General features: G+C 42.5%; 1 protein-coding gene across 1 annotated transcript in view; it reads right to left on the bottom strand.

The window, feature by feature from the left end:
• Positions 1-20,808: 20,808 nt before the first annotated feature.
• The window catches only part of Hs3st4 (heparan sulfate-glucosamine 3-sulfotransferase 4), a 289,111-nt gene continuing 286,722 nt past the window's right edge, over positions 20,809-23,197 (bottom strand). The window contains exon 2 of the mRNA XM_090357873.1: positions 20,809-22,253. Coding sequence (XP_090213999.1) covers positions 21,617-22,253 — 637 coding nt within the window. The 3' untranslated portion in view covers positions 20,809-21,616. The remainder of the gene's footprint in view (positions 22,254-23,197) is intronic.

Raw genomic sequence — 23,197 nt, 5'->3', positions numbered from 1 at the left:
TGTCTTTCTAACTGTTGACCCAGTAATAAGCACATTCATAATCCAACCCAATAATTCTCTTCTTAATAAAAACATATTTCAAATAAGTCTTTGGATTCAGACACGTGCATGGATGTAGATAGGTCTGGAAATATAGGTGTACATTCAGCTCATGGTAGAAGCTCTGGACAGATCTCCAGATTTCCTTTCTCCTGGTATATGTGGTTGTCCGGTCTTAGTGATTGGCTGCTATAGCAAAAAGAATATTCAAAAGATGAGATGTCACTTTTCTGATTAGATTTTTTTTTTTGCCAGTTGTGGGGCTTGAACTCAGGGCCTGAGCACTGTCCTTGGACTTCTTTTCCTCAAGGGCAGAGCTTTACCCATGGGCCACAGCACCACTTCTACCTTTTTTCTATGTATGTGGTGCCAAGGAATCAAACCCGAGTTTTTGTGCATGCTAGGCAAGCACTTTACCACTAGGCCAAACTCCCGGCCCGTGATTAGATTTTTTTAAATCCATGTTGCCCCCCCACCCCGCCGCCTCTGTCTCTGTCTCCCTCTGTCTCAGTATCTCTGCTGTTCCTCTATGTTTCATTCTCTCCAACTCTCTGCCACACTTGCTGTGTTAATCTGTGTGTCTCTCTGTCTCTGTTTCTCTCTCTCTCTGTTTCTGTCTCTCTCTCTCTGTCTCTGTTTCTCTCTGTCTCTGCTTCTCTCTCTCTCTCTCTCTCTCTCTCTCTCTCTCTCTCTCTCTCTCTCTCTCTCTCTCTCTCTCTCTCTCTCTCTCTCTCTCTCTCTCTCTCTCTCTCTCATTTGATTGCTTAGTAAAGCTAGCATCCAGACATTGATCTGCCCTTTAGAGAAGACTTCATTGAAAGGACCCAAAGAAAGAGATCTCAGCAACATTCCTGGAGGAACAGAGAAACTCAGAGCATGGATTCACAACAGGAAGTAGAGCTGCAAAAGCCCCAGAGCCAGAGGCCCCCTCCGCCCCTTGAAGGCACATCCTGGCTCTTGATCATAAAAACCAGGAGATTAGAAATGCTATTACAACACCACGAACTTCCAGGGAAATTTGTTACCTACCAGTCTATAACCAATACATAATTTTACTTGTAATAATCATGCAAATTTGCAATCAGAAGAGGTTTTCATTAGGAAGAGACTAAGATAAACATGATGGATTCAGATAATAGACTACTAAGGCTATATTAGCATATTAATTTAAATATTCATTATTGTTGCAAGAAAAAAATTAATATTGCACCCAAGGTAGGCTAAAAAGCAGGTTACCAAAGAGCATATCTAATGTGCCGTTATTATTATTATTATTATTATTATTATTATTGTCAGTACTGGGGTTTAAACTCACTTCTCCATGCTCAAGGCCAGTGCTCTACCACTTGAGTCACAACATCACTGCTGGATTTTTTCCAAGTAGTCTACTGGAGATAATGGTCTCATGGACTTTCTTGCCTGGGCTGGCTTTGAACTAAGATCCTCAGATCTCAGCCTCTTGGTAACTGAGATTACAGACATGAACCACTGGTGCCCAGCTTTAAAAAAAAAATTTAAAAAACTCCATGTAAATGGAAAACTACTGAGAAAATATGCAAAATATTTTTCATGATTTCTTTGGGAAGTCTGATAATAACCATCTCTGTGCCTCTGGAGAAAGAAAGAAGTTGAGAATACGTGACTTTCATGCATTCACTCCTCTATTTTCCTTTAATAAGCCACCCTAGGTAAAGTCTTCCACAAGCAAAATCACTGCCCTCATGAGTCTTAGGTTTTAGAAGGATAGGGAATGAATACATAACATGAAACCAGGTAGCCAAGAAGTCATAAGTAAAAGGGAGAGAAGGGGTATGTTGGGAGGGATGACAAAGAATGTTGATCAAGATGCATTGTGTGCAGAATCTGTTTTGTTAAATGGCAACTCCTTTGCACAACTACTTAAAGGTAATATAGCAACTAGGAGTGTGGCCTAGTGGTAGCATGCACGAAGCCCTGGGTTCAATACCTCAGTACCACATACACAGAAAAAGCCAGAATGGGAGCTGTGGCTCAAGTGGTAGAGCTCTAGCCTTAAGGAAGTTCAATGACAGTGCCCAGGTGCTGAGATCAACCCCCAGGAGTGACAAAACACACACACAGATATAATAATTGTATATGGTATATACAAAATATATATGATACCATATATTATTATATATGGTATATATGGTATATATATAGTATATATATGGTATATATATTATATATACCATATATAACATATATTATATATACCATATATCATATGCATGTGTGTATATATATACATATGTATATATATATCCATGAAGCACTAAGTCTATGAGACAGAATAAGGAATATAAAACACAGGGCAAGAATCTTGTTTTATCACATAGGAGTTGGGCAGAGCTGAATTAGATGAGACTGATCCTCACTAAATGTCTGGGGAATTTGATTAACCAGTATGAAGAATGGCAAAGGCCCTGAGGCAGAATCATATCCTTAATGCCTGAACTATTTTTTTGTTGTAAGAGTATATAGATTTCCCAACCCACCCCCTCCCCACATCTCCCCTACAAGCCATATAGACCAGGGATTAACTTTAGTTCCTTCTTGACTTTCTTGAAGACACTGAGAGAAAATTTCTGAGACCCAGATTTTCTTAACCTTCTCTCTGAGGGATCTGACCTCTACTTCTTCTCTATCACACTCAAGGTCATTTCAGGCAAAGGTAGACCTGAATGTGGGAACTAGACACTGGTGTCTGGTACCCAGTCATTGATTAGAGTTTGAAGTTTGGCCATGAGCTTCATAAATTTTTTTTTACCAGTCCTGGTGTTTGAATTCAGAATCTCGGCACTGTTCTTGGACTTTCTCAAGACTAACTCTACCACTTGAGCCACAGCATCCCTTCTGGCTTTTTCTGTGTATGTGGTACCAAGGAATCGAACCCAGAGCTTTGTGTCTGCTAGACAAGCACTCTACCACTAAACTAAATTTCCAGTTCGTTCCATAGCAGTCTTTTGCCCACCGAGTGTGCTGGGTTTTTCCTCTTCTGCTTTGCATGTTGTGGAATGCTTCCATGTATGTACTCCTCCACGTTTGGAACGGGGCTCTATCTGTCTGTCTGTCTGTCTGTCTGTCTCAGTCTCTCCCCCTTCACACACATCAATCAGGCAAAAGTAAAGGGCCATGGTATCTCTGGAAGTTGTCCCACGGGAGCCCCCAAAGTTCTGGGCCCTGTAGGTGTGTGTACTGGGAAGGATGCACCATATTTGACTTCGTTTTTAAGGGTGAGGAAACAGAGGTAGAAAGATTCAACACCCAGTCAAGCTCCTGAATGGCAAGCAGCTGGCAGGTGGCATTTGAATTTCTTCACCATTTAGCGCTGAGCCGTGCAACTAGCTTCTTTGTTAGGCCCTGCTTATGCCTAACCTGAATCCAGTTCCACAAAAATGGGCCCCAAAACTTGCTAGGCCCTGTGGTAAACTGTTTAGGGCTGGCCAAACAACCAAGGGAGCCACACAAGAGGACTTTCCTCCTCACCCTGGTTTCGTGAAGCCTTGAACACATCGCTAACTACCTGCAAAGAAGCCCATCAAATTGGTGACTTTATCACCTGATTCTGAGGAACTAGTCCGAAGCCAGGACACTAGATCAGGGATGCTTCACATCAGGGCAGAGCTGATATCTAGGTTTTTTAATGTATTCTTTTTAATTTCCTTTAAGTCACTGTACAGAGGGCTTTCAATTCAACATGCCAGTGTATGAGAACAGTGCATCAGAGTCAACGGCACACTTTCATTCCTTCTGTCCATCTCTCCCCACCCTACCCTTCCCCTCAGCTTACCTGGTTCCAATTTCACATAGGAATGAACATTCATCCACTTTTCCCCTTTCCATTTGTCTAACCCCCCCACCTTGGAGTGGAAGAAAATCCTCATTTTATCTTCCAGGTGACATGCTGGTCCCGAAAGCTGTGAAAGGCCCAGGTGAAAGTGGATGTGCCCAGGGTTTCTGAGCTTACTGAGAGAGTCTCCTCTGGGTAGAACTCACTGTGTATCTTCCCTGCCATTCCAACAAGGTCCAATCAGTCTTCACTTCTGTAAACTCACACCCCTGATAATGATAGGATCCATTGGGGTTTTGTCCCAATACATAAACACAAAGCCTCACTGTCTGCCCCATCTGGAATTTGGGGTGGCTTATTGGAATCTCACCAAGTTTTCTGCCATGGCTGGCTTTGAAATGTAATCCTCAGGTCTCAAGCTTCCTTAGGACACAGGAGTACATACAGGCCCTGAACAGTAACCATATATTGAATAAAGTGATCACAGGGACAGTGAATGAATGGACTGCCGATCTATTAGGAGTGGAAGGGAAAGAAAAGAGGCTCCAAAAAAAAAACCCCCCACAAAATTTGTTTTATGTTAGAGGTTAGTATTAAAAGAAGTTATTTTCTTCTACGTGCTAAACTCCTCATACCATTGTTCTATTGATTTTATAATTTTTAATGGAAGAAAATGTTACCATAAAAAAATCAGTTAATCTTCCTAGCCTCTGGGCTATAGATCTTGCCGAGAAAGGGCCGATTCACAACAAGGAGGTGAGGACCAAAGCGCTGGGAATTTGGTATTACAGCAGCATCCAGGAATTTGCCTGTTCTCACTCAATTAATTATTAAATTAATTAATTATTAAAACCTACTGTCAAAAGTTGGATGCGACGGCTCATGTCTGCCATTCTAGGCACTCAGATCTGAGGATTGCAACTCAAAGCCAACTGGGGCAGGAAAGTTCATGAGACTTTTATCTCCACTTAACCACTAAAACGTCTCAAGTGAAGCTGTAGCTTAAGTGGGATAGTCTCCTCTGGATAAAACTCCCTGCCTTGAGCAAAATAAGAAGCTCATGGACGGTGCCCAGGCCCTGAGTTCAAGCCCCAGGACTGGCACAGACAAAAAACAAACACAAACTTCAATGTTATCTCAAGGTCAAGGGCCAGGAACCTAGCTTATACAAGCCCATCAATACTTCCCGTTTTCTCTTGAGATATATTGTGCTTAAACAATACTTGAGGCTTTTGGACTAAGAATCAACAGGAAGAAAGTAGAACCGAGGTGAAATTCCAATTGACCACAGTCCACCTAGAGGAATGGTGGGCCAGGAAATACATCCTAAATTGACAATTTAGAATGAAAACCTTCCCCCCTAAACTACCTTCCAGTAAGACAACTTGGAACTTGACTAGGCAAGGACACTTGAAATGGAAATAATTAGCCATTATGTATGGAGTTTAATTCCAGCTCTTGGTACAACTCTTGCTGTGTTTCTGAGGAATATGTGGCAGGGAGTCCTGTGGAGGTGGAACTGAAATGATGAGGTCACAGGGATGGGGGACTAGAATCAGTGGTGTACCACTCTTGTTTAGTAAACATGCCCAGGACTTCATGGTGCTTAATGGTGCCTGTAATTGATGTCGAAAGTTATTTAAAAGTAAATTTACTAGAAAATAATTAACAATTTTATAGTTCACTACTTCCTAATTTTATGGATACTTTTTCCCTCTCAGTGTTTCTTATCCAGCATCACAATACAATATACTGTGAATTCCCTTTGCCAAAAGTGGAGAGAAACATGACATCCATAGAGAGATAAACCTTTCTTTTACTTTTTTAATGTTTATTATCTACTTTGACCCAGTGGAACCTAAATCTTTCTTTCCCTCTCCCACCCTCTCCCACCCTCTACTCCCAATCTATCATTTGAAGCCATAACTAATCATCCTTCATCAACATCAAAGAGGAAGGCAACAAGGAAGAACTAAGCTATGACCTTGGGATTTACTATGACCTTAGCAGTGGGAGTCAAGAAGAAAATTGTTTCCTAATTAGGTCTGATATATCTTGCCTTAATGAACCTGTAAAACTATTCATTATAACACATTAGCCCCACCTCTCTCTCTCTCTCTCTCTCTCTCTCTCTCTCTCTCTCTCTCTCTCTCTCTCTCTGTCCCTCTCTACCTCCCTCAAGCTGCAAGAAGAAATGAAGCAATAAAAAATGAAATTTGCAAAGAGGTTGCCAATGATTTCTGGAGGATATCTTTTGCTTGGGTGTCTCTTTCTGGAGACACTAGCAGTTATCTTATTCAATACCAACAGGGTGTTTTTTTTTTTTAATAAAACCTTCTGTCAGTGAGAATCAGGGTTTCCATCTGGGAAATGGATGAGCTCCCCTGATAAAAGTATGATGTGTGAACCAGTGGTACCACTCTTCTGGGAAACTTCTTTAAAATGCAGATTTTCTAGCTGGGTGTGGTTGTGTGCTGTTATAATTCCAGCGTTTGGATGACTGAGGAAGAATTGTGAGTTCGAGACCAGCCTGGGCTACATATTGAATTTGAAGTCAGCCTGGGCTACACAGCAAGACTATGTGTCAAATAACACAATGGAAGAAAGAAGAAACGAAGAAAGCAAGCTCAGAATTTCAAGCCTCAAGCCCTGCCTCAAAACAGTGGAAAGAAATCTCTAGAGAGCAGATATTGATGTTTTTAATAAGTTGACGGGTAATTGTCAGGCCTCTTGGAGAGTCTGATGAAATATATTTTCCAGGTTGGAAAAAAAAGGTGTTCTGGAATAAAATAGAAGACATAATTGAGATTCTTGGTATTGTTGCTTCTCATTATATTATTAAGTGTGTCACACACAAAAAAAAGAAATTGAGTTGCAGGCCTAGAAAAGTCATGCTGTTGCTTCATCAAAGTTCCCTGGCTGTGTCCTTAAACCTCTATCTGCTTCCAGATAGATTTGCTTCCTGAAAAAGGCTGGTGGATGACTCCAAGATGGGTAGGGATTGGCTATGAAAACATTATCCAAGTCCTATCCACAGTCTATGCAATTTACAGACCACAGAGCACTGTAGGGACACATAAAAGAGTCCCACCCATCGAACATGATGAAAGCAAATACTATGCATGTTTAGATGGCTGAAACTTCTCAGATATTCTCTTTATTAACAGGGGACCAGTAACTTCCACTTGTAATCCTAACTACTCAGAAGACTGACTTCTGAGGATTATAGTTCAAAGCCATCCCAGGCAAGAAAGTTCTCACAACACTTATGTCCAATTAATCAACAAGAAAGCTGTGGCTCAAGTGGTAGCATGCTAGCCTTGAACACAAAAGCTTGGGGACAGTGCCCAGGCCCTATAGTTAAAGCCCCAGGATCAGCACACACACACACACACACACACACTCACACTCACACTCACACACACACACACACACTCACACACACAGACACACACGCATATATTGTACATATTGAACATGTGCAGTATATATGATTGTATATATTCTATATTGTATATGTCATATAGTTCTTTTGCTATTTTTCCTCAATTTTTTGGCATCATGGGAATTGTTTCCCAGTCTGATGGAGTATGGTGCTTTTCCTAAATAACAAGTTATTGGGGCCAATCCCCTATGGTTGAATAAAGTAAACTCAGGGGTAACAATATTCAGTCTCTAGGTACAAAGCACCACATAAGATCAAGAATCCAGGGAACAGTGGGAAAAAGTGCCACTTGGGGAATTACGCCTAAGATCCTGCTTAGCTGTGCTGGCTATCCACAGGATTAGCTTCTCTGTTAGAAAGTGACACCATGGAATTGCAGTTGTTTACAGGAAGAACTCTGCAAACAGATGGAGTTTTGGCTGTTGTTGTTTATTAAGTCCTGGGACTTGAACTCAGGGCAGGGGAGCTGCCTCCGAGCCATTTTGTGCTCAAAGCTAATACTCTACCATTTGAGCCACAGCATTACTTCTCCCTTTTTTCCGAGTAGTTTTTGGAGATAAGAGTCTCACAGGTTTACCTGCCCAGGCTTGCTTCGAATCATGATCCTCAGATCTCAGCCTCCTGAGTAGCTAGAATTACAGGTGTGAGCTTCTGGCTGGTAGTTCTGTGCAGAATGTCGGGTCACTGTTTCTTTCAACAAGTTTCACAAAGTGAAAATGGCCCAGAGCCTTGTACTGTTAGAAGCCCTGGTTTAGTCAAGTGCTGGTGGCTCACACTGATAAGCCTTTCCAATTCAGGAGAATCTGAGGATCACAGTTCAAAGTCAGGCTGGAAAAAGCCATCTATGAATCTCTCACCTCCAATTAACCAGCCAAAAAACTGGAAGTAGAACTGTGGCCCAAGTGGTAGAGTGAAAAAGCCAAGTGAGGGTGTGAATAAACCTGAGTTCAAGCCTGTGCATTATCAATAATAGTAATAGTAATAATAATAATAATAGTAATAAAGAAGAAGAAGAAGAAGAAGAAGAAGAAGAAGAAGAAGAAGAAGAAGAAGAAGAAGAAGAAGGAGAAAAAAGAAGGAGGAGGAGGAGGAGGAGGAGGAGGAGAAGCTCCAGCTATAAGTTCCTGTTTTTCTTGTGGGTCCCCTACTTGGCTACATGGCTTAGTATTTAAGACACAAGTAGGAAAAAGGAAATCGAACTGAGTTGGTAAACTTCAGGACTGGTGACTTCCTGTCTGTCTTTTGTTTTCTTTATCCACAGAATGGGGTTGTTACAGTAAATCAGAGTCAAGTGATAGCTCAGAGAGGAAACGATTTATAACCTATGGAAGGAAGAGTGAAGAAGTTGGCCCCATAGCTCTTGTGTGACAGTGCAGCAATAGCTTAGTAAATCTCTTTCCTCCGGGGTCACCATGGTGACAATGACCAGCTCTCAGATGGGGGAAAATATCCCCCTCTGTACTTGGGAAGAATACAAATACAAATCAAAACAAAAATCCCATCTCCATCTTCCTAGAAAAGCCCAGAGATATCTCAAAGAAAGAAACAAACAAGTGGAACCTGGATTAGAGTCTGGATGCTGTCTGTGATTCCCTAAGAGACACAAAAGTGACCTTTGAACTTCTCTGGGTCTCCTTGCTGTAAAGTGAAATGAAAGTTGCTGGGGCAACACTGAGTCAAGTAATCTCAGCAAGGTGCTTGGTATTTCTCTGTTCACTCTATAAATATTTACTGGGTCAGGGGAGGTGGGGATTGTTGCTTGCCAAACACTGTTGGAGGAGTTTGGGACAAAGTGGTCCAGGAGAGCCTCAGGATGCCTGGCTTCCTGGACTGGTGTCCCAGGGAGAAGGATAAGAGTGACCCCAAGCAACACACAGGGAAGACATCAATCTCCCCTGAGTTGTTCCTTTTACCACTTGGAGTCCTTAAGGATAATTTTCAGATGGTGGCAATCTTACCTTGGAAACACAGACGGTAGAAATCTTCAGTTCCTCTTCTCTGGAAATGTGAGTGGCAATGCTGTGTCATTCATTCATCACAGGGGCGCTACAGAAGACCCACAAACTCAATGACTCAAAAGATTAAGACCTGAGTGAGCGGGATCACCCAGAGAATGAGAATGGGGGATCTGTCCAGGTCTCCATCCATCATTCACACTTGGTGTATCCATCTCAGGAACTGGTGATAAAGGAGATGTTCCTTCAACCTCCAAACAGCTCATGGTCTAGTAGATGACAGTGACTCAAGGAAATGCCATCACATGAACTTTGGTGCCCTGATTGTAGTTAAAGGGTGAGGATAAAACAAATGCAACTGGAGAACTGGAGGAGGGACCTTTTTCATCAGGTTATTGAGCATTAAGTACTAGTACCATTCTGTAGGGGAAAGAAGTTTTGTTAAGGTGAGAATACAGAGAAGCCACATTTTGAGAGGTCCAATATTGGAGTCTTTATTAGAAGGCCGGTGACTGCATGGTAGACTCCTGTCTCATAGACTAGCAGACTAGAAAATATATTTACCACAGTTAGGGAACAAGCCAGAGAGAAAAGAAAGAACAAAAACAATACCAACAAGCCAATTCAGCTCCATTGGAGAGTTCAATTGGGATGCTATGGTGACCAGAGCAGACCGAACACGGGATGAGAACATGGAGACATGTGGTAAGGGGTAATGGCATCTGACCTGGTCCAGGTCTAAATAGGATCAGGTCAAGGGACAGGTTTCCAGGAAATTCTCAGGTCTAGTAACCTATTAGCCAGGTGTCTACTCCTCTTTCCAGGGATTCAGGCACACCTCTCACCCAGGGGCATTACCTTCTCCACTGTGTAGATAAGATGCCAGACACTGCCATTTACCATGTAGCCAATATATATGGCGCCAACGAGACCTGACCTCCTTACTTCAGAAGGACAGTATCTGGACAACATTACAAGCAGAAGTAACTTAAAAGCCTAAACTTTCTAGGGAGTAATTATCATCCATCCATGGGCAGGATGGTCAGATAGATGGGTGGCTGGCAGAGGATAGAGTGGAGTGGTGGTTCAGAGGCAGTGTGTAAGAGCTCATGGCTGAGCTGAGGAATTTACAATCTATCATGTAGGCAATGGCACCACAGAGAACAATGTGTTTGGGTTTTCTTTTTCCCCAGCACCTCCTTTTGGAAATATTCTCCCTCTTTTCATTCAAAATTCAAGTCCTCAAGTCAAAAAAGGTAGAAATCTGACTTTGCCTGGACCCCACTTGTGACCGCCACCCCAGAGTCTTCCAGATCTTTAGCCATAGCGGTTGCATCCTACCTGTGGCCCCTGTTGTTGATGGAGCTCTTGTTATGAGTGATGTGGGCTCCATCACAGGAGGCCATAATGGTCCTCTTTGAGAAGAAACCGAAGAAAGGCTGAAATATATCAGCAGAAGCAAACACCACCAGCAGACAGAAGAGAAGAGTGGGAGAATTGAAAAAGAGCCAAGGTCTAATATCACTAAATTATTCGGTGTAAATTACACCTCCAGCTAGCCACCTGGCTTAGATCTGCTCCACGAGCCAGTAAGTTCCTTTTAGCCCCAGACCTTACTTAATTATGCTTTCTGTCACTTCCAGTTAAAGAAGTGATGGAACTACACAGGAGGAATTTATTAGAAAGGGGATAATACAGGCAGTTGGCATGGTCTCACATGCAGAAGTGGTTGTAAATTAAATAGAGGTATATCCACTGGGAGAAGGCCATTCTGAACAGATCTCAGCAAACCATGGAAGAAGGTGCTAGGCAATTATTTGCCAAATCTGACAGTCTTCAATAGGAGAGATGAGATTTATATATTTTATGTAGACTAGAAAGGAAAATGAGGATCAAGAACAAATATAAGGCCAGGCACTAGAGACTGAGATCTAAGGATTGTGATTTAAAGATAGCCCAGGCAGGCAAGTCAATGAGGTTTTTTTTATCTGCAATGAAATCACCAAAAAGCCAGAAGTGGAGGTATGGCTCAAGTGGTAGAAAGCCAGCTTTGCATGAAAAAGCTCAGGGAAAATGCCCATCCTCTGGGTTCAAGTCCCAGTACACACACACACACACACACACACACACACACACACACACACACACGAGCATAAAATTCCTATCTCCATTTTGTCTCAACAGCAAGGCTTGTAGTCTTTTCCTAGAGCTGGTGTCTACATGAAGAGCATGGGACAAAGTGCTTATTTTGTCTCTTACCCATGGCATGCAAGTGCCGTGTAATGTTCCTCTTTTCTCTGCCCTTCAAATATTTTTTTAATTGCACTTGCTACTGGTAGCTCACACCTATAATCCTAGCTACCTGAGGATCACCATTCAAAGCCAGCCCAAGAAAGAAAGTCCATGAGAGTCTCATCTCCAATTAACCACCAAACCCTGGAAGTAGAGCTGTGGATCAAGTGGTAGAGCACTGGCCTTGAGCAAAAGAGCTAAGGGACAGCACCCAGGCCCTAAGTTCAAGCCCCAGGATTGGCAAAAACAAACAAACAAATAAATAATAAAAATAAAAACCAAGCTCTTCCAACAAGGGCACAGATTTATCATTTCCAAACTCACTTTCTAGGCTGTTGGGTAGACTGGGTGGTAGAACGCTTGCCCACCCATCACCTCATGGAAGGAAACAAACAAACATCAGAATTCTTCTCTGGAAAATGTTCAAATGAATGCTGATGAGTCTGGCTGTTTTGGATGGGCTGTGTACCTTAAATACATGATTATTCAGGAGATTCTTGATATTATAATTCTTGGTTGTTGTCTTTCACTTACCGTAAGCCTTGGGGGGGTTGTTTACTTTCAAAGGAATTGTTGGTTCTCTAGGATTCAGGTAAATTGAGATATCATATAAATGAGCCCAGTGGTTTGGGAGATATTTATCTGCAAGTTTGAAGTAAACTATTAGAGTGTCATATCTGAGAAGCTACTAGAGGAATCTGGAATTCTTCAAACTGTAATGGTGCCGAAAAGACCTCAGATCTAAAGATGTCCTATGAAACGTGACTTTTTATGCAGATTGGCAGACAGTTGACCGAGGAAAATAAATAAATAAATAATATATACACCCATACGAGTGTATGTACATAAACATAGTGCATAGATGTATATGTATGGATATATATTTGAATGCATGCATATATAAATATATAAATTATATATAAATATAAATTATATACATGTATATAGTTAGTGAGGTCTAAGCATTCTCTTTTTTGTCCTCTTGTGACTTACAATTCAGGATGATTTCATATGCAGAAAATTACAAGTGTCTCAAGCAATGAAGATGTTTCTCTTTCCATCTGATTAAAAAAAAAAGCCTGCAGACTCGTAACTGAAAGGTTGCATTGTGCAGAAGATTAAGAATGCTTTGAGAAGTCCTGTGGAAAGCTATTATATTTCTTTCCCTTAAATTTAGATGGAATGATTTTGGACACGGTGGGGTGGGAGTGGGGATGAAAGAGAAGCAGAATAAATGAATAGAGCACATGATTTTAGAGGTTAAGAGCTGGAGACCAAATGCAAAATGAGGAAATAGCAAGATGTAAGTGCAGGTATTCAGGACTCATGATTAATAATTTAAAATATTTTAATAATAGTAATAATAACACTAATAATACTGAACTTTGAGCTTTTGCTTTCTGCCAGTTCTCCCTGGGAAGCTCCATATATGTGTTACATTACTTAGTCTTGGTGATTTATTGAAATTGGTATTATTGCTGCTCTGTTCTGTGTGTGTGTGTGTGTGTGTGTGTGTGTGTGTGTGTGTGTGTGTGTGTGTGTGTGTGCTGGTATTGGGGCTTGAACTCAGGGCCTCAAACTGTGGCTTAGCTTTTCCACTCAAGTGCTCTACCACTTCAGCTACAGCTACACTTATGGGTCTTTGCTGGTTAGTTGGAGATAAGAATCTCAAAGACATTCCAGCCCAGGCTAGTTTTGAACCTTGATCCTCAGACTTTAGTCTCCTGAAGAGCTAGGATAAGTGTGCGCCATGTTAGATGAGGAAACATAAATCCAGTGGGAGAGTCCACTTCTCTGTGTGACCACCTCTCTTATACAAGAGGACAAGACAGAAGGGATGTGGATAGGAAAAGGAAAAAAAAAACTTTATAAGAAAAGAAAAAAAATCAGATCGACTACAAGAGAAGCCTCTGAACCAAATACAAGGGGCCTGCAAATAAATAAATAAACAAACAAATAAAAGAGCTGCCCAGGGACCCATAAAAAAGAATGAATAGCAGAAATGAGGGCCTAGCTGAGGTTAGAAACCAGAAATTTATAGAGACCCCAATCTACATTCTCTGCTGCATTCTGCACCACCACAGGAAAGAAAAAGAAAAGAAAATGGATCATGGGATTCATTGTGCTGGGGGGGGACGAGACTCTGAGTCTGTGATTTAGACACAGTGCTTGGCTACAGCCTGTGGCATAAACAGTTCCCACTTTAATTCTTGCTTCTTTTCCTCCTTTCTTTCTTTCCTCTCAACAGGAAATCCTGGGTAATAAAGGTCTTATTTCCAAAGCCCTTTCTCCCTATATTCCCAGGAGCAGGTTGTGTTCTGTGACCGTGTTCACAGCTACCTCCATCGGGTTAAAAACAAAGAAATGTTTTCTTCCTTCAATGGCAGGAAAGCAACTATCTCCAGCTCCATGGCTCCAGTGTTGCTCTTGATGGGGAAAAAAATCACAGTGGAGTCTGAGGCTATCATGTTGAATCCCATCAGCTCTTTTCTCTGGGGATAGGACAAATCAAACTATTCCTTTTTCTGCAGGTTATCAGAAAGAACATAGACCACTCGTTTTTTTAAAACATTTATTGTAGATCTGAGGTTGTTCTCATAATCTTAGAAACTGGTGATATATATTATATATTTATATATTATATATATTTTAAAAACTGGTCCCCAAAGACATTTCAGGGGAATTACTTTTTAACAGACAGATGTAATTGAGTTCCAAGCAAAGAGGTGTCAGGGGTAAACCTGCCAAGGGGATGGGGATTGTGTATGTCATTATTGGGACTTGAACTCAGGGCCTCAGGTGTTTAAGTGTAGCTTTTTTCACTCAAGGATGTGACTGTATTGCTTGAACTATACCTCCACATCTGAATTTTTGCTGGTTCATTTGAGATAAGAGTCTGTTGGATTTGTCTGCCTGGGATGGCTTCACATTGGGTTCCTCAGATCTCAACCTTCTGAGTAGCCAGGATAATCTGTGTTTTCTTCACATACAGAGATGTGGGAAACAAAAAAAGGAAGATTACTCAGGAATTTGCAAAATCTTCCCCATTAACTCTTCTGTCAAACTGAGATACAAAGGAGGGAGCTACTCAGTATTTTCTAGATCCCCCCCCCCCAATTCAATTAATAGTCAAGTTCTACACCTCTGTGAATCCTGCCCAGTCTTCCCATAAGGATTAGTGTTGTTCCCCAGTGAACATTTCATGAGCAGCTAAGCTCTGGTAGCTCGCACCTACCATCCTAGCTATTCAGGAGGCTGAGATCAGAGGATCACAGTTCAAAGCCAACCCGGGGAAGAAAATCTGTGAGATTCTTATCTTCAATGAATCCCCAAAAGAAGCCAGAAGGGGAGTCCTGGCTCAAGTGGTAGAATACTATCTCTGAGTATAAAAGTTCAGGGACAGTGCTCAGCCACTGAGTTCCCCAGGATTGGCACACACACACACACACACACACACACACACACACACACACACACACTCACACACTTCATGAAAGCAATCAGTGGGGTTTTGTGCTCATTATTTCCCTCTACCACTGAGCACTGTGATGATACATACACGTTTGCCAAATAGATGAAGAGATCGGAAAAGTAACAGAGGCTTTACAGTGCCATGGTTTGCCTTAATAACTGCCACGACCCAACGCTTTCTTCTCATGTATAAAGGCATCTAGCTACTAATGCTTCTTTGGGGATCTCATTTTACTGACTCCAGAGACATGGATGGACCTGGACACAAATAAAATATGTTTTAAGTGAAGAAAGCCAGGCTCAGAGAGACAAAGGACACATGTTTTCTCTCCTATGTGGAAGTTAGATTGAGTTTATATATATGTAAACATATACATGGTCTTATGTATATTATACACTAACTTATTAACTGAAATATGATATATGCATGGGGAGGAATCCAGGGGTGTAAGTCTTTTGAACAACTAACTCGCACCTAACAAAATGAATAGTAGGAAGTTGGAACTTGAGGTGTCAGTATGGGGTGAGATGGGAGAGAAGTAAACAAATGGAGAGAGGAAATGAGGGGTTCAATGTGGCCGTTGATAGTCAATGTGTGTAGGTGACACATGAAACTCCAGTTTCCTTGGTATTAAGCTAACCCTGTTTCCCTGAGTGGTCAAATAATCCATGATTCCTAAGTCAAGAAGGAAATAGGATGGGAATAGAAATTCATCTTTCCTGAAAAACCATTAATGGTTAAGATCACAAGTTCCATGCTCAAGGATCCTAGATTGCCAGAGAGTGTAATGAGAAGAACCTAAAGGGAAGATTATTGTTGTAAAACTACACTTTAGAGATGGGGACTGTGCCACATAGGAAACGTCATAAGAGGCCTTGCCCAGTCTTTCACAGAGAGGTAGAAGTTGAAATGGAAACCACAGCCCAAGTCACAGAGTGGACAATCTGTCCTACAGCAGGACTTATGACCTCCAAGCGATGTTCCCAATTGCTTTTTCAACTCCCAGCAAAGGTCAGCTTTGAACAGCTCTGATCTCTGGATTGCTCGGAAAAGGAAGATGCTGAAAGAGGCCAAGAGAAGTGAGACTGACTTTGGGGTGCCATTGTTTAAGTGGTCAATTGGGAGAAATCACTCCTAAAGCCATGAGTAGAACCCAGATACCTTGTTGTGGCAATAACTGTGGGATATAGCATAGCAGTGGATGTATCACGTTGCACGTTTGGGTGAATGCTTCTCACTCCCGTCAGTGACAACCATTTTAAACTCGTTCTCTGGTTCCTTTTTTATTTTTTTAAGAGAAAGCAGAGATCTAAAGCAATAGAGATTTATCTCCTAAGGTTAGTGATCGTGTGTGCTCTCTTAGTGTCTGAGAACCACAACTCCTAATTCCTATGAGAAATTAGAAGCTATGTGGACTCATCCTTCCCACTCAGGTTTATGAGAAAAACCTGAGGAAGATGCTCGAACTTCATTTCTAGAAACATTTAAGAGCCGTGTGCCTGTGTGTCTTGGTTCTCAAGCCTCTCCTCCTCCTCCTCCTCCTCCTCCTCCTCCTCCTCCTCCTCCTCCTCCTCCTCCTCCTCCTCCTCCTCCTCCTTCTCCTTCTCCTTTTCCTTCTCCTCCTTCTCCTGCCAGTCCTGGGGCTTGCACTCAGGGCCTGGGCACTATCTTGAGTTTTCTCAAGGCTAGTGCTCTAAGCACTTGAGCAACAACACCATTTCTTTTCTATGTAGGAGGTACCCAGGACTTTGTAGGAATCAAACCCAGGACTTTGCATGCTAGGCAAGCACTCTACCACAAGGCTATGCTCCCAGCCCTCTTTGTCATTTTCTGATGCAAGTAAAACAGTAAAAGCAGATGCATTTTTGGAATATCATTGCTCTGAATATATCATTAGGAACCTCCTCTTCCTCCTTCATTTTCTTTATCAGCATCATCCTCACCTCTACCGTTATCATCATCATCATCATCATCATCATCATCACCTTTCCCATTATAGTTGTCATCAGCATCAGCCTCACTGCCATCCTTTCCATTCATGAAACCCTCTATTCTTTTCTCATGTCTTCTCCCCTATTAACTTACTTTCAGAGTCTTCACAGAGAATTCTGGGTGATGGGCTAGATAGGATTGATCATACTTTGATTATAGATAAGGAAAACTAAAGCTTGGATTGCCCAAGCTTGCTTGATTGTTCAAGACACAGGCACAGTCAAGGAGAAGACCTGACTATTTCTGTTCTCAACATCATGGGGCAGTGACCAAATTTTCTTGAAGGAAAGAATGGGGGACATGAAGGAGGGGGAGCATGAAAGTGGGGACCAAGAAATTGGGGCCTTAGAGAAGGGGGGGCTCAGAATCATTCTCATATGATGAGCTAGAGCAGATCACATTCTTGTCAGACTTCTTTGAATTTTACCTGAAGGGCTCCTGAAGGCTGAATAGAATTCCTAGGACTAGAACTCAGAACTTAAGAATTCAGAAGTGGGGGTGGGGGGAAGGGAAATGGGACCCAAGACATGTGAAAGGTTATCAACGTATGTGAATTAATGTACCTTCTATCTGGCAAATATCATGTAACCCTTCTATTAATTACAATAAAAATATATGAAAAAAAAGAGTTCAGTCGAATATTTACTATACATGCTATTGTTGCCTCCACTCAGACTAAAGATTGGTGGGGATGTTGTTGAGTATTTTTGTGGTTGTGATGGCTGTGTGTTGTGCTAGAAGGACTGAGCTTCAAAGGAAAGGCTTTGGTATATTGTCGGTACAAAATGATACTTGAAAAAACAAAAAGAGAAATGAATACGGTGCACCGACAGCTTCACTGTTTGGAAAGCTGGATTCTCTTTTTTTCTCATCTCTAAACCACTTAGCCCTTCAGAGCTATGAATCATGCATTTGAGGGGGACAGGGGCTAGAGAATGGAATATAATTTATGCTTTGCTAATTGAAATCAAGTATAGCATTCAATCTCCCTGAGAGTTGGCCGGCTCTTGCTTAAATGTGTTATTAAGAAATGTTATTAACCTAACTGTATGTTTACGAGTTGACCTGGCTTTTCTGGATAGAAGATAATTCCTTCATAAATATCTCCCCACGGAGGGAAGGGACACAGCTTTGTGGCTTCCTCTCAGAGTCACAGGATCCAGGCAGAGTAGATACTGAAGAAAATAAGCCCTATCAAGTATGCCTCTCTTCTTAGAACTACACTGTCAAATGAAGACCCTTGAAAAGAAACACCTTCAGAAAGCCAGGGTTCTGGACTCTGTTCCATTTGAATCCAGGTAATTAAAACCCATGGGTGAACTGGGAGTGTAGCCTAGTAGTAGAGTGTTTTGCTTGCCTATCATAAATAAAGCCCAGGGCTCGTTTCCTCAGTACCACATATACAGAAAATGCCAGAAGTGGCGCTATGGTTAAAGTGGTAGAATGCTATTCTTGAGAAAGCTCAAGGACAGGTCTTCCTTGTACCTGACAGGCATTCCTTTCCTGTAGCTGACCACTGCAGGGAAAGGTGTAGGAATAATTTCAGAAGGATGTCACCATTTTTATTTCCCAAATCAACATGGCTTATCTGCCGTATTAAAACTAGATTTGCTTGGCCCATTTATGTATTGTTTGTGTGAGAACACGCACATATGAGCTTTCTCTCTAGGCTGACCTTGGTGTTGGAATGCCTTGTATTTGTGGGGACAGGAAGACAGGTGGACAGACAGCCAAGGAGTTGAGAATTGAAGAGTAGCTTTGAGAGAAAGTGAATCCGTGTGATGCTTAGATAGAGGAGATGGGGTGGGGCGGTGTATGCTGGGAGAGTAGCCCTGATCCCTTCAGTGCTGACTTACAGCCAGATAGGTAAAACTGTAGCTATGTTACAGCATGGCCTTTACCTGACTGCCACTGACTTCCATGAGGGAACAAATTTCATTAAAAAGCCAGAACCTTTCCTTTAAAGATATGGGGGGGAAACCCTGGGGTGAGGAACGGCACCTAGCCCGTGGAATCATTTCCACAAAAGGTTGCAAGTCTGATGAAAGGGCAGAATGGAGAACAAAGAACTACACAGACAAGACTTTGCTCCAGCTATTCTCAAACATTCCTTTTAAGAATATTGTTGGCCTGGTATTGCTGGCTCACACCTGTAATCCTAGCTACTCAGGAGGCTGAGATCTGAGGACTGTGGTTCAAAGCCATTTCGGGTATGAAATTCTGCAAGACTCTTGTCTCCAATGAAACCACCAGAAAACCAAAAGTGGTGCTGTGGCTCAAAGTGGTAGAGCACTAGACTTGAGCTAAAAAATTCAAGGACAGTGCCCAGATCCAGAGTGCAAGCCCCCATAATCAACAACAATAACGAAAAGAATATTTTTGAAGGGACTGCGGGTTAAGTCCTTGGAATTTCCTTCCCCACCCAGCCCAGAATTCTAATTTGAAAAGTCTAGAATGGAGCTCATAGAGCTGTGTGTTATTTTGTTTCTTTTGGTTTTATTTTTACTTTTTAATAGGATCTCACTATGTAGACCAGGCTGTCCTGGAACTCAAGATTCTCCTTATTCAATGTCAGTTGAGTTCTGGGATTACAGGCTTGACTTGGAAGCTAGGTCTTAAATATAACCCACAATTATAGCCAAGGCTGAAGCCCTCTCCCCTTGCTTTGCTTATCAAATAAGGCCTCATATTCACCAGGCCTGCAGTGTAAGCCCTCTGAACAGGAAGACATTGCCTCCCTTTCTCTATGTATGCATTAGTACTGGAATCTCTCCCTTCTTTTACTTGGATAGTAAAAGTCTATGTGGACGCTTCAATTCGAGATTTTCTTATCTGAAGAATTCTTCAGCAAGGCTTTTTCTGACAGTGGTATAACAGTCCAGTCCTGGTAGCGCCCACTGAAACATGGACATGTGTACTCCTTTGGGGGTCTCTGTACTAGTCCAGGAATCACCCTGCCCTACAGACAGAATTCTCCAAAGACTCTCCAGCCTGGCTTTTCTGTCCATTCCAGAGGAGGAACATTACCCAGCTTTCCAGTATGGGGGTGGAGCCTGGGAAAACGGAAATGACCAATTACAAAGAAGCCATCAAAAGCCATTTATCAGGTTGCATGAAGCTTTATAACAACAAGGTTTTCATTGGGCAGGAGAAATGACAGTTTAATTAAACAGTTGAACAGATTTCATTCCCCCTCCCTCCCCAACCATCACAAATTTCCATTTTCTTTTTTTACTAGAACAATTCCTGGGTTTGGAGATTTATGAACAAGTGCTTTTATGTCAATTGCTGCATTTCATCCATTCACACTAATGGGAAAAGATGCTTTATTTGGGAGCCCTTAACTGGGGAGGGGGGCACCTGCAGACAGACTTTGCCCGTCCTAGCCCCCTATTTAAGCTGCATCTGACAAACGGATCACAGCTCTTGTCAGTGCCCCAAGAGAGACTGGTCCTGTGTGACCTTGACCAGGGTGGTGGTGGGTAGGTTGAGGAGGTGTGGAGACCAATGGGAGAATGGTGATCATTCTCTCCCTTTTATTGTATCCCTAACAATTCATCCAAACAGGAGACATGGCAGCTTTCTGATCTTTGCTTCTTTAGGGACCTTGGTGGTAGAGGTGGGGTCGGGGCAGGGGGGGCAAAATAGTTCCTTAAAACATGCCATTGGGCCATGGTGCTTGAAGGAGGAGGGTCTTTAAGTAAAACAACACACTCCACCCATTGGATTGGATTGGATATTTTTTTTCCCTGCCCTAAGATAAGGTCATTTTTTTTGCCACCCTGTTGCCCACAGTCCCTGTGGGACTTCTCTACAATCTCCACGGGACCCGCTCCTCAATCCCCGTGGGTCCTGCTACTCCACAATTCAGGTCACTCATAAAGACAGGGGAACCCTTCCCTGCTTACGTAGCTCTCAGGAAGAAAGCTTCCGGGGGTGTCAGCTATTTTCATTTTATTTATATTATTATTTTTTAAACTTTTGGTGGGGAGAGGAGGGGCTTGCCTTTGCCTTCCTCATGTGGGGAGAGAGGATATTTGGGATTGGTGAGTGAGAGAGGCCAGAAATGAATGAGTGAGTTTGATGGAGATCTGTGTGCTTTCATGGAGTCCTGGAACTCACAGCCTCAAATGGCATTCTGGGAAAGAAACCCAAGCATTGGCTAATGCACCTGTGTCGGATGCTCAGCTAAGAATCTGGGCTCCCCAAACTAAAGGAAGAACTCCTACCCAGGACCTCTAACTTTCCTGGAGGCTGCTCAAAATACAAACACTTGGTGGGATGGGCCTCTGACTTCGACAGACCGTGTGCCTTATCTCCATTCTCTGCCAACAGAAGGTGAGAATTCATGAAGGGGTGGCTAGCACGTCAGGTCTACCAGAGGCAGCTGGCTGTCCAGGCAGGCCTGGCTTCCCCTATCGGAAAGACATTGATCCATCTTTTTGCCTAAATTCCCAGTACTGGAGCATTCCTGACTGGATCCCAGGAAGGAAACCAGCTGGGCCCTCTAGGTCCCCCAGAAGGGCAGATGCCACAGGACCCTGGGGGTGAGAGGAGGGGATAGAGGACTCAAGTTAACAGCATTCCTGTCAACGGATTTTAGTCTGGTCTCATTTGTCACCCTCTTCCTGTTCCCACTGAAAATCTTGCCCAGTCATTTGGTAAAACATCCTATTGAAGGGTTTGTAGAATTTTTTCAGTCTGTGGATGACATCGGGGTCAATGCGAGGGTGAGTCCGGCCTTTGCTTTTGCCTAAACACCTAGGGGCGCTGCTGTCTTCGGGCTTCTTGAGGCAGGGGAACCCCTTGGTTTTGTTGAAATAGAAATGTTTCTCTGTCACCACACGCTTGAGGCCTAGAAAGTCTTGAACTTTGGCCATTTCCCCAGCGGGGTCCACTATGAGTCGTTCCCCACTGACAAAGAGGATCTGAGAGAGGGGAAAGTACTGGAGCCAGTTTTCCAGGTGCAAGGCGTAAATCCCGATACGGATGGCGCTCCAGGAGGCGTCGATCAGCCCCAGAGTCCGGTTTTTAAAGGCCAACACCTCAAAGGTGGGGATCTCAGGTTTCTTTGACAGTGTCTGCGTGTAGTCAGAAATAGCCCTGGTCACAGGGTTTCTCACCACCACGATCAACTTGATGTCTTTGGCCATAGAATGAATGCGCTTCGGTGCCTCACTGGTCACAAAGTAGCTTGGAGTCTTCTCCATGGTAAGCTGACCTTCCACAGTCTTGGGCATTACATTTCTGGAAAAGGAAGGAAAAAAAAAGCAATCAGAAAATGATTAAGGCTGCCTTGAAGTTCTTTAACAGCTTTGTGCACACAGGCACACACACATACACACAATGGTAACTACACACTGATGGCTCAACACCTGTAATCCTAGCTACTCAGGAAGCTGAAATCTGAGGATTGCCATTAGAGGCCAGCCTGGGAAGAAAATTTCATGAGATTCTCATAAGCCAGAAGTGAAAATGTGGCTCAAGGAGTAGAGACTAACCTTGAGCAAAAATACTAAAGGGATGGCCTAGGTCTTGAATTCAAGCCTCAGTGCATGCATGCGCTCTCTCTCTCTCTCTCTCTCTCTCTCTCTCTCTCTCTCTCTCTCTAACACACACACACACACACACACACACACACACACACACACACACACACAGAGTAACCCTGAGGAGTCCTGAAAAATGGATAAACACTTGGGGTTTCTTTTAATCCGTAATTCCGTAGTTCTAAGTGACGGTCAGAAAAGCCAGCAGATAGCTTACTCTTTCATGAGACTCTTCCACGCCTGGGTTTAAATGGCCTTTCTACCTCTTACATGTTCTGTTTAGCCTAGATGCGTCCCTAATTTCTCTACTATTAGTTTTATAATCTCTGAAATGGAGATAATGATGTCCCCGACTTCACATTGCAATGTGAGGATTAAAGGAGATAATTCTGGAAAGCATTTAACAGAGATTCTGGCATGTACAAGAGCTTAATAAATTAAAGGTCTTCTTATTGTTGTTGTGGCTTTTAGAAAATGTTTGATCTCAACAACACCTCCAAGATTATCTAGTCTGGGGTTGGTGAATTCCCACTCATCTCTTGTTGTGTGTGTGTATATGTGTGTGTGTTTTGTATGACTCTAAGCTAAGAAGGATTTGTAACGTTTAAGTGGTTAGAGAAAGAAAAAAAATCTCCAAATAAT

The sequence above is a fragment of the Megascapheus bottae genome, chromosome 25, assembly GCF_031878675.1.
Source record: "Megascapheus bottae isolate mThoBot1 chromosome 25, mThoBot2.hap1, whole genome shotgun sequence".
NCBI classification, from domain to species: Eukaryota; Metazoa; Chordata; class Mammalia; order Rodentia; family Geomyidae; genus Megascapheus; species Megascapheus bottae.
The sequence above is the reverse complement of the archived record's forward strand: the minus strand, read 5'-3'. Positions and strand labels throughout refer to the sequence as shown.